At 35.0% G+C, this 16,052-nt stretch overlaps 1 protein-coding gene across 5 annotated transcripts in view; it reads left to right on the top strand.

Moving 5' to 3' along the window:
• Nucleotides 1-16,052, top strand: part of LOC138190003 (neurotrimin) — a 493,943-nt gene that overhangs the window by 300,764 nt on the left and 177,127 nt on the right. For all 5 annotated transcript variants that reach the window (XM_069132408.1, XM_069132407.1, XM_069132406.1 and 2 more), the window contains one exon: nucleotides 8,313-8,500. In XM_069132408.1, coding sequence (XP_068988509.1) covers nucleotides 8,313-8,500 — 188 coding nt within the window. The remainder of the gene's footprint in view (nucleotides 1-8,312; nucleotides 8,501-16,052) is intronic.

Raw genomic sequence — 16,052 nt, 5'->3', positions numbered from 1 at the left:
ATGATACTTGAGAAATTTGAAATTGCTAACTAAGCGTACGAAAAAGTATTAATAATTTTTGTAGCAGATATATTTTACCATGTTTCTAAGTCATCTATTTTGGAATTAGATATTTCACAGCATTGTCGCAACCTTTATTTTGTTAATCATTTTTAATCCTTCATCATATCACGCACTGATAGAATTTACAATCGTATTATATGTTACTGCGCGTATCAGTTTTCAAAATTTCCAATGAATTCAATAATAGATCAATCATGAGTTTGATAACATTTCATATTCGTATTGTTTCATAGCGAAACACGTTCCTACATTTGCGCAAGACCCATTCCAACGGGGTCCTTTTATTCACTTTTGTTCCCAATCTTTGAATTATAATTTCGTTTCTCCGCGACGACGTATGTCAAAAGAAACACCATGACAAAGAACAAAGCGTTCTAGTCGATCAGTCGAGAAAGGTCAGGCGAGCTTTTCGCGGATAAAAGGCTGGTTACATAGCAATGCAACGCTCCCAATAGAGCTGATCCATAATTAAATTAATCCAAGCCCATTGTGGTCATCCGTGAGTCGGTCCAGCCGGCTATTCTAGCTTCAATCATTCGTTCGACCACTGATTCAATGCGAAATCTTTCTCACGAAAAATAACGCTTTAGTGGAATGGAAATACGGACGTTTCATCCGTGCGTTTCGTTGTAAAGTGAATTTTGAATAGTAATCGTAATTTTAGTGTGAGAAACAAAGTTACAGCAGAAGCGATCGCTCACGTTATAAAAAGCAGCGCGAAACTTTATGGCCGGCTGGTATTGAGGTCAAAATTCGTCGCCAGAACGTGTGGCGTATAAACGAGTGGAAATCGAGATAAAATTATGTTGGCACTGGGGTAATTTATTATTTATAATATTTTATAATGTTACTTAATTCTATAATAACAATACTTATTTATTAACAATTCACGGTTTATGTTTGGAATATAAATTGAATTTGTTTTTCAACAAGGTTTGGAATAAATTTGACAATAAATCATGTAAAAAATATAGAAAATAACGAAAATGTAGGAAATATCTATAACTCGTTAGATTGAGTGTTGGCAAAAATATAAATATGTATCCATCCGCAGCCTATTCGGTAACATAAGTAAGTCTATGAAAGAGCATTGAAAGTAAAATACTTGTTATAGCAATTACTAAGTGAAAGGAAGATTTATCATAATTTTGCATAAATATTCACAGCCTATAGATTATAGTATATATATAGTATATATTTCTCTATCGATTTTTTCAGAGGCAGAAGAAAACTAAATAGTAAAATGGAAACATTCATGTTTGTGACTATGACCCTGGGAACATGGAAAAGCTCGATCGTTCGAGAAAATCGCTTTAGGCGGGATTATCTTTACACTTCATTTATCTATGAAACGACTGAACTTTCCTCCTCAATGTCATTTCGTATCCTTAACGACAGAGCAGATAATTATTTTTGAGGGCCGTTTTGTGTGTCTTATCTTTTACGACTATGCCACGAAACTTGTAATGACCAAGATTTGCGATGAACTTGCGCACGGAACTTTCGAGATTCTAGAGCTGATGCGAGTGAAATTAGATCATACAACGAAATAGTACTAAGTATTAAAAAAGTCTATAAAATAGGTCTAATCGATTCAATCGATTTGATAACTTCGAACATTGAAGTTTCAAATTTCAATTAAATTTTAATTAAAATCCTCATGAGTTACGTTTAACACTAGAATTACCGAAGCGTTTAAAATCAGAATCGATTTATTTTCATCACATTGTTTTAATTCTGATCAACTATGAACGATACATTCAATACATATGAAAAATCAGTAATTATAGCGTCAATGGACAATAATTCTTACAAATCATTCTTTCTGAAGGAAGGAAAATATTCAAATCGTAACTAGGTCGCAAACTAGGCCCAAAAAAGATTATTGAGAATTCAGAAAAATTATAAGCAAACATCAAAGAATTTAGAAAAATCACTATTTTTTTATAATAAATTCAATTTGAAACTGCTATATATGGAGAAAAGCAAAGAGCAATTTTTTTGTCGAAGAAATGTCTTTATGAAGAGGCAAACAGAAATTGTAAAAATATAAGTACTTTTGTAAAAGGGAAATACAAATTTCACCAACTTTCGTGTACGTCTTTGAAGCTGTACTTCGAAAGCTTCACCGCATTTTGTCACCTTCCTCGATCAATGAAACGAAATCGGCTCGATCTTGTTTGTACGCAGTTCGTATCGAGTACAGCTCGAAATCGTATTACTTTCAGAATGGCGCTCGAAGTTTTGTACAATGCGCTATACAGGGATTGTCAAGAAAGGCGCGTCATTAAAAAGACGAGAAGTCACGGGAAACGTCGAACGCGCTTTTCTCGAAGCAATTCAACTTCCGTGAACGTTAGTCGCGAAGAAACGGGTGCATAAAGGGCTGCTCGGAATCGAAAACTTCCTCCTCTCTTAAAAGATCGTCATTCTTCAAACGCCTGAAGGGTTGCTCACGACTTCAACTCTCTTAAAATTTTTTATACGACAACGCACATCAAGGATCCTTCTCTTTTTTTCGCTCGTTTCTCCTTCTCCTTCAGAAGAGGAACGTCAAATTTTCCTTTATTAATTCGGACCATTATTTACTAATATTTGAAAATAACTACATTTCTCCGTCGAATTTGTAATTTATGACGTTTATGAAATACACGAACATATCGCGAGTTAGATACTTGGAAAATTAAAAAATTCCAATTTTTTCAGCACGAAATTTTAAATACGCACGATACGAAGTTTAAAATTTTAATGTGGCACACTTCCGAATATAACAATTTTATTTCATGTTCGTTACATATCCGAAATGAAAAATTTGTATGTTATAAATTCTTGAAATACGGTCTGTTTTCAAGCTATATGTAGCGAGAATTCAACGCATACATGATTTTTTTGCTCAAATACTGTTAGCAAATAATTACAACGGTATCAATAACAGTATCAACGCCAGTAGTACACAGATAGCAGTAAATTTTCTAGAAAGAGGTGTAAACATACAAATATAATTAGCAAATGATAAGGGTAGTGTCCGTAAGATATTGTACGGTTTTTTTCCTTAACGCCACGGTAACAAATATCTTGGAAGGAAACCGTATAAATTTAGAACGAAGCAAACAATTTCAAACATCCAAATACGATAAGAAAAAAAGAACTTCCCTATCGAGTAGACCTACTGATACTTCATTTGCATAGCAATTACTTTTCATTGGCATCACTAAAGTCGAGATACAACTCGAAGAAGAAATCTGTGCTGAGGTGGATTAGGCGAGCAAGCATGTGACTAAATTCAATATTTACGCGAACCGTCCGCTCGTGTAATCGTGTTGCAATTAAGAGCAGCAAAATTCGATTATGTAGTCGCCTGTTCTCGGCAGTGCGCTGTAATTAGCGGCGAAACCCGTAGAAAACGAATCGTGCGGTTAGAGCGTCTGCCAAAGTGATAACAAGCCAATTACGTCTGCGTTTCGATCTTTCAACGCGACACGACAACTCTACCTGCTATTTACGAAAACATAGTCCACTTCGAAATCGTACTTCTGCCTCTTAGTACTTCTAATTAGTAACGCATGCAAACAGAACGTCGAGAATTCTATGAATAAGTTGTTAACGAAATTACTTCTCTTTCAATTATATTGTGATAGATGGTTAGGTAGATGATGAATCATCAGTTTCTGCACAGAGCTATTTGCTTCATAGGACAAAATAGATTTCTTGGAGTCAGCGAAGCTTCAGTATGTTGAAATTTAATGTTGAACTTTGCGTAGCATAATTAATCTGGTTGCATATTGCGAGACACTATCGACGTTTGATATGATTAGACTGTGGATTTTGAAACATTTATAGAAAATATGAAGGTACAAAGATGTACAGAAAATACATAACGTTGATCGTAACATTTAATAGGCAAAACAAATTTATACTTGGTTCTACCTTTTCACTTGTGTTTATAAAATTTACATAAATATCCGCAGGATCGTGTCATGTCATATCTCGTAAAAATCAAAATACTGTGTACTTTAGGTTTAACAAGATCAAAAACGGCGCAGCCAATGAGGAAGTTACTTAGATCGAGTAAGAATTTCAGGCTTCCGTGAAAAAAGAGCGTTGTAAAAATATTGGTTTGCCAGCAGATCTTAACTCATTATATACAGAACAGAAGGAATAAACTGTATTTAACAAAACAATAGAAATAATACGCTAATAATGTAAAGGAATCATACTTAAAGTGTTAATTTTTTGAAAATATTTAAATTTCGCGAGTTAACATTATTTTTGTAGCTTGTTAGATTTATTATAGCCATTTTTCATCTTATTATCGCATTATATGTATCTCATTAATGGTGTTATACTTATGCTGCACGGTTGTCTAATTTTATTTGCGACTTTCATCTGGCATTAAATGGCTGTGCAAACATATAATTCTAATTAATCTACCTAACAGACTGTTAGCTTTCTCTATTCTACGTTTTAACATTTTTAAAGTTATTTTACATTTTCGTGTCTTGATAATTTCACCTAGTTGTTTTTGGTAATTATTTCATGCATCAAGATAAAAGGATGTGTTTAACTAGATCTTTTACTCTTTATAATTTGTTCTTTGTATGCACAGCTGCTTTTAATTAATATTCTTTACTGCTAAAAGCATAGTCATTGTGAGTGCTCAAGAATAAAAATTATTATTAAGAGAATATTGCACGCAAAGAACAACAACGTTCGAATATCCACCGCAACGTTTAAACTCGTAATGTAAGAAGTGTCATTTAAATTCCACCTTTCATTACGGCACCTTGCATCCGAACAATTATACGAGTAAATTAATTTCTCTGTTCTTGCGTTGCTCTTTTGAAACGTGGCAATAGCCACTTCGTGGAAATTATGTCTTTTCATCTCGAAGCAATACAATACTCGTTTTCCACCTGTATAGTCTTCGATAAATCTTAGAATTCAATAAATTATAAATCCATTAACGGGATCTTGTGTATGTATATTAATTAGTCGGGCATAAGCGACAATTGTTGTTCAAACAATTTCCACCACTTCGTTTCAGCGTTTTGCGCGTTTCTGAAATTATTACGTTAATCGAACGAGAATCGAAAACACAATGCTAAGCGAAGCGTATGATAAACAGACGTAGTATTTGATATTTTTAAGAAGATCAAATATTTTATGGATTAAAGATGATATTAATTTGTGACTTGGAGAGAAACGAGAGAAAAGTAATTTTTGAGAAATTCAATACTTTCTGGTCGATACGTATAATGAGTCAAAATTATTCTCATTGTCGACTATATAACAAAAATTCTTGATATAACAAGCTAGCGAAAAGAATGTTTTAATATCTCTTATTTAAAAATGTACAGTTAAAAATTTGGGATAACAAAATGGAAAAGTTGCACTGTGTAATTAGATATAACGAGTTATGATATATATATTCCTACATATTTACACATCACAAAATCAAAAAATTAGTTAGGAAGATTGGCCCAAGTTATGAGACGAAAAGAGTATCCTTTCAGTTATTAATTTTAGCAAAATAATTACATTTGTAAGATATATCATTGATTTTGTGATATGGAAACATATAGAAATAAATACACAAAGAAAATATAGGTTGTTCTTGCGTAATTGTAAAGCGCGATTTTTCAAGCTTGTTTCACAATTTTGTTACCTCTAACTTTTAATTACAGTAACTCGTATCAATATTTAACATAGCATACTATGTGGAATATTACTGTTATAAAATATATTTAAAATAAAAAAAATAAACTAAAAATATAAAATAAATTTATTCATAATGGTTAATTAATTCACTATTTTATAAAAATACTAAAACATATATTGTAGTTGTTAGAAACGTATAATACATTTCATTTATTTAATGCACATACTTTTCCTAAATAAAGAATAATAAAAAAAGAAACTAGATAATGCTCGAATTTCACAAAAACTGCAAATATTTATGCGAGTCATTCCAGATATCTGTAAATTTAAAAATATTAAAATTTCATTTCTCTCTTACCTTATTGTTTCATACATTTTTGCCATACATTACAATTATCCGAATAATTCTGCCACTCAACATACGTCGACGTGTGCTGGAAACACTAGCGTTTCTGGGGAATTTTGTAGAAATCGTCGAGAAATGAGAGAAGATGCTTCGCGTTAAAATAATAAACAAGTTCGGTAATTGTTCAGGGCAGTGGTGAAATCAACGATTCTCCTTTTTCTATCGAGAAAGTTTGGTATACTGCATTAAAGTTCATTTCAGAAGTTTGCTCTGCAACTCGCCAAAAGTGGCGAACAGTTTGAAACTGTATCCCTTGGTCGAACTCGGAAACACTTACGGACCGTTTTACCAGGAATCTTTCACTGACGTTTCCAGATTAAGAATCGCCAAAGAAAATAAATGAGTAAATCGACGGTTGTTCGATTCGACGTATGGCTGCCATTTCATTACTCTTTGTTATGTGATTGAATGGAATGTAATTTACCCTTTATACAAAGTTTCCAATGCGATTAGAATTAAGAAAGTTGAAGCAAACGAAGAATTAATTTATTTAAATGTTAGGATTACCAATTCGTTCGTTAACATATTCGTTGAGCTTACTCTTTAAAAAAGTAGCTTAGCAAATCAAATACGTATGTCGATTTATTTTCTTTATTTATTTATGGCTTGTTATATCAAGAATATATCGCTATTGTATTGACGACGACAGATGTTATATTTATATGTCTGTTACTTCTGTTACATATTTAATGTTGTTTTAATATTGTTTTCTAACGTTCAGAATTTATTCCAATTCATATTTTAGTTTATTTGAAGTAGTGCAAGAATTTGTTGGTAATTTCACTTTAACAAATAAGTTTACTCGCAGCTGCAAATATACTATTCTCCAACAATTAGCAAAGTTAATATGCAAAACTACATGCAATGAATCTCGTTCATGGGAACGATTGATTCGGAGCATAGGAGTTTCGAGAATGATGTCTTCAAGGAAGATTGGAAAACGAGAATGGAAACTGAAAGAGATCGTCATGTAGCAAAGTACTTTTCCTTTCTAGATCATGAAAAATTCAGGGCAAGGATCATTTCAAATATCCTCTGTGACACGTGTTAACGGCTCAAGAACCTCCATAAATTTTGAAAACGGGCATTTCCTCGTTTATGACGCTGTCAGCTAGTCGTCTCGACGTGCGAGTACGCGGCACGACCGATCGCGAAGCAGCTACTGTATCAACGGTGAAATTTACGCTGACGCTCGCGATCCAATAACGCACAAGTCGTCTCTGTTATCGGTACAATTTATCTTTCCATCGGTGTACATTAAGAAATTCATCGCCGAATTCGTTCGATAAACAGGACACTCGAATCGAGTGCACGTCGCGATGGTTCCCAACAGCGAAACAATAGGCGATGCGAACGATTGTGACAAGTATCACAGCGAGCAAAGGGCTTTGTCATCCTATACAACGACCAGTTGAACAGATTCGCTTGGAGAGTTCACGCCGCGAACTATGCCACGCTACACAGATAAAAACATAGACATTTATCACCTGAACTGCAAGCTGTCGTTCCTGTTTGACTGACGTTTTAATCGAATACGCAAGCCAGATCGCTTGGAAAAGTCAATACGTTACCAACGTACAACTTCAACTCGTTTGCATCTTATTTGAAATACAATTAATCGCAAGTTATTATTCATACACGCGCGATGCTCATTACCGGACTATTGATTTTCGTGCAATTGTATATTTTTAGTAACGCAACTAAAGAAATAGAGCTGTATAGAAATTCATTTAATCCATTAAATATTATAACAACTATCCGAATTTGAATATTGCTTATTTGTTACCTTATTTCAAGCGACACAAATTTTCGCAATCAAGTTTGCATGTTTTTAAATATTAAATTCAATAAAATGTGCATAAATACGAAAGTAAAAATGCTAATTCTGTTGAACAGCGAGGACAATTTACGTCGCAGACGGTGCATTTTTCTTTCAATTTGTTTGCACGGTAGATCGCATGTCGACGATTATAATTGGGAAACTCGTAGTCCGTTTTCGTAGCGATAGCTCCGTTTCTTGTCGGTACAAACACCGAGAGGGAGACCCTAGCGATGGATCTTTTCATTATTCGCGAACGTTAACGAACGAAGCTCCGCTGTTCCTTTGCTGGACTCAGTTGGAAAAGCGATAACGAGCAAGTTGCCACTTTCAATGAGATTTAATCGCCGTTGCATTGATTTGCAGGGGTGCACTGCTACAGTATGCTACACGGAAGCAGCGGAAAGAATAGCAACGTTCATCAGAACAGCCTGGATGACAGCAGTACACAATCTGGTCCGTACTTCGATATATCGAATTCGAAGAACGTGACCACCATACTGGGCAAAACTACGTACTTGAATTGCCGCGTGAAGAACTTGGGAAACAAAACGGTAAGTGAACAATTGAATGTAGTGCCAGAAATTCGCGTTGAAATATGACGTTTCGAAATATGAAATGTAAAAGCGAAGATTATTTGAACGGTCCAGAATCGATCAATCTTTATCTATATCTATATATTGAAGAGTTAACAAAAATTGGAAATCTTAATTTCGTAAAATTTTAATTTAAATATACGTTAAAGAGTCCATGTTATTCTTATTATTTGCCCATTAATTATTTTAAATTATTCTAATTATATTGCTTGAAATAGTTATATCTGGCGTGCAGAGATATATCCTTCGCAATTAATTGCAAATAAATCATTAGAGTTTCAAGATATCAAATAATGAATTCTTCATCGAATGTTGCCCATAATTTCCTTTCGTAAATTACTTGACTTATCCCTGCGATATAATTACGCAAATATCATTTAAAATATTGCTTATAATGTTGCTCGAGGTAAAAGTCAGATGCCAAATATTTGTAATCGTATATTTAGGGATCGATTGAATCGATGGCGACACTTTCAGTTTAATCTGGGTCAACGGTGAAAAAGATTAAGGACTCTTGATTCATATTCCAGCTGAACAGGCCACACCCTTTACTAATTATTCAGACTTACTCCTTTATGCTCGACACTTACTATATATTTAGAAAAAAGATATTTAGAAAAAAGATATTTAGAAAAAAAAGATCGCCTTCTGTACAACACGGTTTCCTATACATTCGCCATAACCGAGAAAAAACTGCAGTCAAGGATAACGCGATATCGATTCAACGTTTCGTGTTCAACATTTCGAATAAAAAGTGGAACGAATTTCAACTGCAATTCCAATGTAATTGATACGAGTAACAGCATGTACGTACGTAGATGTATAGGTAGTAACTTGAATAGAGTGATCGATACTTGAGCTGTGAATTTCTGAAAGGGAACTCAGGTTTTGAACACGATCTCAAACGTATAAAGCGTATTAATTTTCTTTTTTTTTTTTACTCTTGCATTAACATTCAAGCAAAATATATAATACACGAAAATTAATCTCTCTCTTTCTAATAAAATTAATTAATTATTAATAATACGATAAAACGAAATTGTGGCACTAACTTTTACGAGTTCAACTGTCCGATTTCGCATTATCTGTAATCAAATCGTATTGTGTTAAATTTGGTATCTCGTAATCGTATAAGAAGCCAATTATAACTAAAGTTTCTTCCAATATAAATATATTTTTCAATGCAAATTCAAACTGTATATCATGAGAGTGGTTACATCAGTCTAGAATTCTTCTAACGTATTGTTATCGAGGAAATAACATTTTGTAAGAAAATTGGATGGCAGCTTGTCGATAAACTGGAGGACAGCTTAAAAGCACTGGACAACGATAAACGGCGGGCAGGGCACGTTCGGAAATTAAAATAATTCTTAAGAGGTAAAATTAATATCGACGAAACCAACGGAGATAGCAGAAGCAAAAAGCATGGACCTCCATCACGAAGATGGGCTTACATGTAAACGTATTTTATGCCATGCTGAGTATAGGAAAATATCGAGTGTCAATATTTTAGCGGCACAATGGATCGTCACCTGTCTGTAGCAAACTGCAAAGGATGCATCGGAAGTGCACTTGGCCGCCGTCGACCTATCCACCCTGCTATTGAACGAAGTGTGACTGCCCCACCCGGTATATGTAGAATGTTTATTTACCGATAAATATAAAAAATCGTTTTACTCGAAATGAATTATCTTATTTCGCTGTGGAGTTCTTTTGCGAATGATACTTAAGAAATAGCTTAGTTAGATAATGTTGATTAATCCGTGCTCGGTAATATTATCAAAAATTTAAAAGTCTGATATCATAGTAAGCACACACGACGAATTAAAAATGTATTCGTCTTTAAATATGTACCGTGTAATATATCCATTTAACGTACCGTAATGTGTCATTCTACTTGAATACCCAATATGCAAATTAATTATTTTAAGCGTCACAAATCGCTCATAGAATATTCTGATATGGACTAAATATTCGAAGGCTTAATAGGTTATTGTGTTGCAATGATGTTTTTGGTCAAAATTTGGAATTTTATAACAAAGAAAATTAAACAAACAACTTTTTTGACTATGTTTTGTGCTAAATATTATTTTTACCACACCATTTTAACCATATGGCGGCTTCTCCGTATATTTACAGATGTTTGAAAAAGTATAATTTCAAAATTTAGAGTCAGATCTGCTATTCAGAATATATAACAGAATTTAAATATTATGCAGTGCTTACACAAAATATTGTCACCTACCCTTCTTTTCTAATGAAACGTTTCTTCATCAGATTTTATTTTCATAGAATGAAACTTTTGTACGAAGGTACTATTAAACCATGCGAGATTTAATATACTTGGATCTGATCAATTAATACGTGAGTACTAACGTAAATACGATACTTCTGTGTCCGATACTCTTTCTAGCCGCTATAAAACATTGTAGACGTTGTAACATAATCGTACAGCTGAAATACACTCGTATGAAGTTCCAAATGCTTAAATAGCAAAAAACATGTCCATAAATCCCATTTCAGCGGACTGAAGAAAATTACATTTACATACGTATCGCGAGGACAAACGCGATAAAAGAAACGAGCGTAATCAGAGAAATCTTTTAAGACGACGCAATCCCAATTAATCGGTGTATCGAAAAGAGCGGCCGCTGTTCGAAAATTCGATGTTTGCTTGGTAAAAAGCAGCGTAACTATGTCCGGTTCATTCATATGTATAACATAACCTAGTTTCGATTTGCGTTCCGCTCTCGAACAGAACGTTACCTCGAAATTCGTGTCGGAGATACAGTCAGTTTCTAACCGCGGAGGACTGCTCGCGAAATTTTAATGACGCCGCGTACGATCGGCCGACACAGTGCTTTGCAAGCCTGCGGGAAATTGACTCGAGTAATTATACGATTGCGCGCGCGCGTTCTAGCAGCTCGACACGAGCCACTAACAGCCGAACCAAACGTTTCTAACTTTTCTTCTTTCCTGCGATAATTAACAGGCGAAATAACTGGACGATAAACGAACGACAGAAGCTGAAGCTTCGTTGTGTAATGGGATATAGTTGAAATAGCAGATGCAAAACGATTACGAAAAGCTCCCGGGGTGAATCTTTGAACGAGTGAGCTGTTGCTTCGGTTATTGCTAAATTAAAAGAATAAATTGGAGTTTTATCGAATTTCTAAGTCACTGATTTTACGTTTTATAAAGATTGGAGTTTTCAAATGTCTTTCTTTTTCTTCGTTATTGGAGTTTCCTTGATATTATTGTAAAATAGCTTTTGCGGATAAAGAGTTTCTGTATAACGATGCTGTTTATTAGCATCTCTGACTTGAAATTGATTATCAGACGAGCAAATCAATTTCTTGGAGACGAAATTAGCCGGAAGTTCCCCATGTAAAATTTCTGCGGTCGGAGTTCATCGATGCTCACCAACGGCGCAACCAAGTTTATTCCGCAAAGTACACTCCAGTAATTACAACCGAGTTCGAGTATTTGATTTGGAGATCATGTTTACACGATCATCCATTAAAACTTTGGAAGAGTTGAAATTTGACCCGTGTCGGTACGTCGAACGAATTCGCTGAAAGTGCAGTTCGAAAAATTCCAAAATTTATAGCATTCTCGACGATATGTCATTAATTCCATCTATTTCAACATTGAATTTCCGCTATCGCTTTCAAAATTAGCGCACTTTAAGCAACACATTGATAGAATTATTAACTGCGCGCATCGATAACGTCGTCTGATACAACAATATTATTCGTTCAAACAGTTACATGTTTTAAATTACAAGTTTGTTATCCGTTTCATTATTTATGACAAAATGATATAATTCCTTATCTTATTCTAACATGTCTGCTGATTTGTCCCATGAAAAGTTTATGTAAGAAATTTGAATTAATTTTAAAAAATGATTATTTTCACGAGAAGTATCTTCATTACGATAGTATTATCGTTCGATTATAATTCTTTTCTACGATAAAGTGTTTAATATAAATTTGTTTATAATGGTTACTTTAAGAATTCTGATACAGCATAGTGGCAGGAAAATATGATTATAAAAGTTTCAAACACGTGATACATTGGTAGTATCGTAGAATAGTATAATATATGTAATAATATAATATATATATTTGATATAGAAAATATGCTCTAATTAATCTATTGTATTAAAAATACGTATTACTGTGCATACATTTTTTCAAATTAAACGTAGATACATACACGTACACATACATGGTCTCTATATTTTATTTTCCCTCGCGTACTACACAGTCCTCGCTAATTAAAATGTTACTTTGCACAAAAGCTCTCCTATCAGTTCGATGTTTGTATTGTTATATTTTATTCATAAATATCTGATATGATCATATCAAAGCCAACAAAACAGTCCATAAAAGAAAATTCCTAAAAATATACATCGCTACAACGTATTTCCTCTATCAGACTAAAAAAATTTCTGAAATATGAAGTTTCTTAAAACTATTCTTAAAACTCAAGAAAACATTTAACAACCAATGCAGCTTTATCTTATCCCGTTTCATTGACATAGTCCTCCAGTATTCACGTACATAACATATATTCACTGAACAGCTAATCTATCATCCAAATATCCCTATTTCGCCACGTAATCCGTCATTCAGACCGGTATTCAGTATCTTCACAGGTGCGCGTTCCAATTCACAAGCGGATAGACTCGTCGCGGACAGTATTGCGGTGCACGGCACCCCTCGTGATTCGAAATCCGCCCGCGTTCTCGTACAGTCTAGCTGCTTGGACTGCGAAATCAAAGGAACAAACGGCACACGCTCGATTTTCAAACAGCCGAAAGAGTCTCTTTGCGCGTTTCCTCGATGATGCGGTCGTCGTTCGAAAATCACGTTAGCGTCCGCCCTAGAAATTGCAGGATTAGCAAAGGTACGGTGGCCACCTTTGCGGCCGAGGTAAATCGCATCCGATGAAATTTCATTCGAAACCCTTGTGGCCCTTGCATGTTCATTACAGGTTTCCTTAGTGCCACAAAGGATTTCACTTTCTTACGTAACACTGTTCTCTAGTTCGCCATTTTGGCCCGGAGGTTATGGCTTTCTGTCTGTTCTACGCTTGGTTTATGAGTCTTTCTCAGTCTGTCCCTGTAGAGATGCAGCTCTTGGCGGTGCTCGTCGAACGCTTTGATGTCGAATTAATGTAAGGCCGATTAAGGCTCGTATCTTGCTGATCGTCGGGTCGGGTTCATGATCCATTGGAATGCGAGAGACTGATTTTGGTCGATGCCGCAGCGCGTGATTCTCACCCTGCGAAGATTTCAACGTCAACGATGAAGAAATTTGTGAAATGAAAAGAAAAATACTACATCATAGTGAATTATTTTCAGCGTTACTTATGATAAGCTCTGAGGAAATGTATCTCTATGTCGATGATAAGAAGCTCTTAGAGATTCTATTCCAAGATAATTCACAATCTCTTTCTTGTTAATCAAAACCTATCTTTTATGATGCAATATTGTAGCTTGCTTTAAATAAGGTAGGTGATGCGTTTGTATAATTTAATTCGAAATTCATTGATTTCAATATTAATATAATTTCAGATTAATTTTAAATACGATATTATCGAACCTTGATATCGTGCACTCGCAACTGTATACGATTAATTGTGCGAAATTTCCTTCTTAAAAAGGACATTTCTCCCTATTTGACAAATACGAATACGTATTAAATACGCAAACAATATATTTAAATTCGAAATTTATTTATCAATTCTTCGATTCGCTTATCTCGCTCTTCTCTCCCGTTCTCTGTCATGCAAAATTGGAACATTGCTGAAAATTCTCGTTTGTAAATACGTTGACTAAATACACGGTGTCGTTAAAATAATCGATATCTATCTCTCGCTCGGATTCCACCAATATCAATACAAGCATTTCCAGTCTACATCGTCCACCCCTATCCGCCCCAATACATTATCCTCTCAGCCTACAAATAAACAATTTTCGAAATATATACATATTTTTCGACGTTGAAAGCGACCCAATTTTCCCCGTGGATCTCGGATCAACGCGGTTACAAAGATCTACAATTTCAATGGAAAAACTGTCCCACCTCCTCGTACTAGTTCACAGAGCGAACGACTCGTTGAAAGAGTATCTGTGTAATCGGACACTCTCGATACCAGTTTCGCGAACGATGATCCACGGCGAGGTTCCGGATAAAAGCGGCGGCTACATCGAGTTTTGTTGAAAACAAAAGTGCTTGCTGAACCGCGGAGAAATCGCGCGACGAGCCCCGTCATCGATATGCCGGTCAGTCCGCCATTAATTTTCTATTGTATCCAGTCCCGGACGAACCAACGTTTCTATTTATCTACACGGTCAGGCCACGGCGTCGCCCACGAGCGATGCCTTCGCGGCATTGTCAGGCGGGACACGCGACTCTGCCATCAACGTGATGCGAAAGCCGATTCCCGGCACGGACATTCGATCAAACGAAAGGAAAAAGCGAACTTCTGGGCACGAGAATCTATTGCATTCTCAGTGTCCTTCCTCGGGGAATCAGAAGGATGAGGACTTCCTTGCGAGGACAACTCGATTCTACCAGCTACTATTAACATCGATCCACGATACTGATCTAGATGCATTTTCCTCTTTATTTTACTGTATGTGTGTGTATGCGTGTTGGATTACGGGTAAGTGTTCGCAAGAAACAGGTTCATTACGTGGAGCTGAATTTTGATCGGTTTAGCGATGAATTACGATGTCATGGATTAAATGATATTAGGTCTGTTAGATATATTAATATGTGGCTGGTTAGAATTTTTCGTGGAAACAGTCTGGCTTATCTCACAAGTAGTCTTTAGTATTTCATACGTAAGTTCTGTTGTTTATCATGGAATTGAACAACATAGAGGAAAATGTGTTAAGTTGCATTTCCAATATTTTAAGGCAAAGGTCTTTTAATTCAATACGCTAAGAATATGAAACATACGTTAGCAAAACAGTTGCATATTACATAGTATGAGTTATTTGATTTTGGAACTAAATATGTATCCTTGTCACTCACTTGAACATTCTAGAAATGCTAATTATTATAACATATGTATTTATATTATAGATCTATATTCATTTTCGTATCTTTCAATTTATCGAATTAAAATATTCACATTTACCTATCAAGTCACGTTCATATAACAAAGTCGTCCAAAATATGCTTATCATATTCTTTTCTACTGTGTTCCGTTATCGTAATGGTCGTATAACATATCGAGGAAACTTGTAATTCATAAAGGAACAATAAATTACAATGTGAAACTTTCACGGTATATTATTTGCTACATAATCCATCGCTGGTATAGCGTTGCCCGCCGTCGAAAACATAAAATTTAGCACCAGGGAATTGATAATTTCACGAGGGAGTTCATTACCGGTAATTACTCGCAAGCAAGCTGTATTGTAATATGTTAACAAGACATTTTAGTTTCGATCGAAAGAAGCCTCGACTTGTGAATGTTCGATGGAACTTCA

The sequence above is a fragment of the Bombus flavifrons genome, chromosome 2, assembly GCF_040668555.2.
Source record: "Bombus flavifrons isolate JBK064 chromosome 2, iyBomFlav1_principal, whole genome shotgun sequence".
In the NCBI taxonomy this organism is placed as follows: domain Eukaryota; kingdom Metazoa; phylum Arthropoda; class Insecta; order Hymenoptera; family Apidae; genus Bombus; species Bombus flavifrons.
Note: the sequence above shows the minus strand (reverse complement) of the source record. Positions and strands in the feature narration are given on the sequence as shown.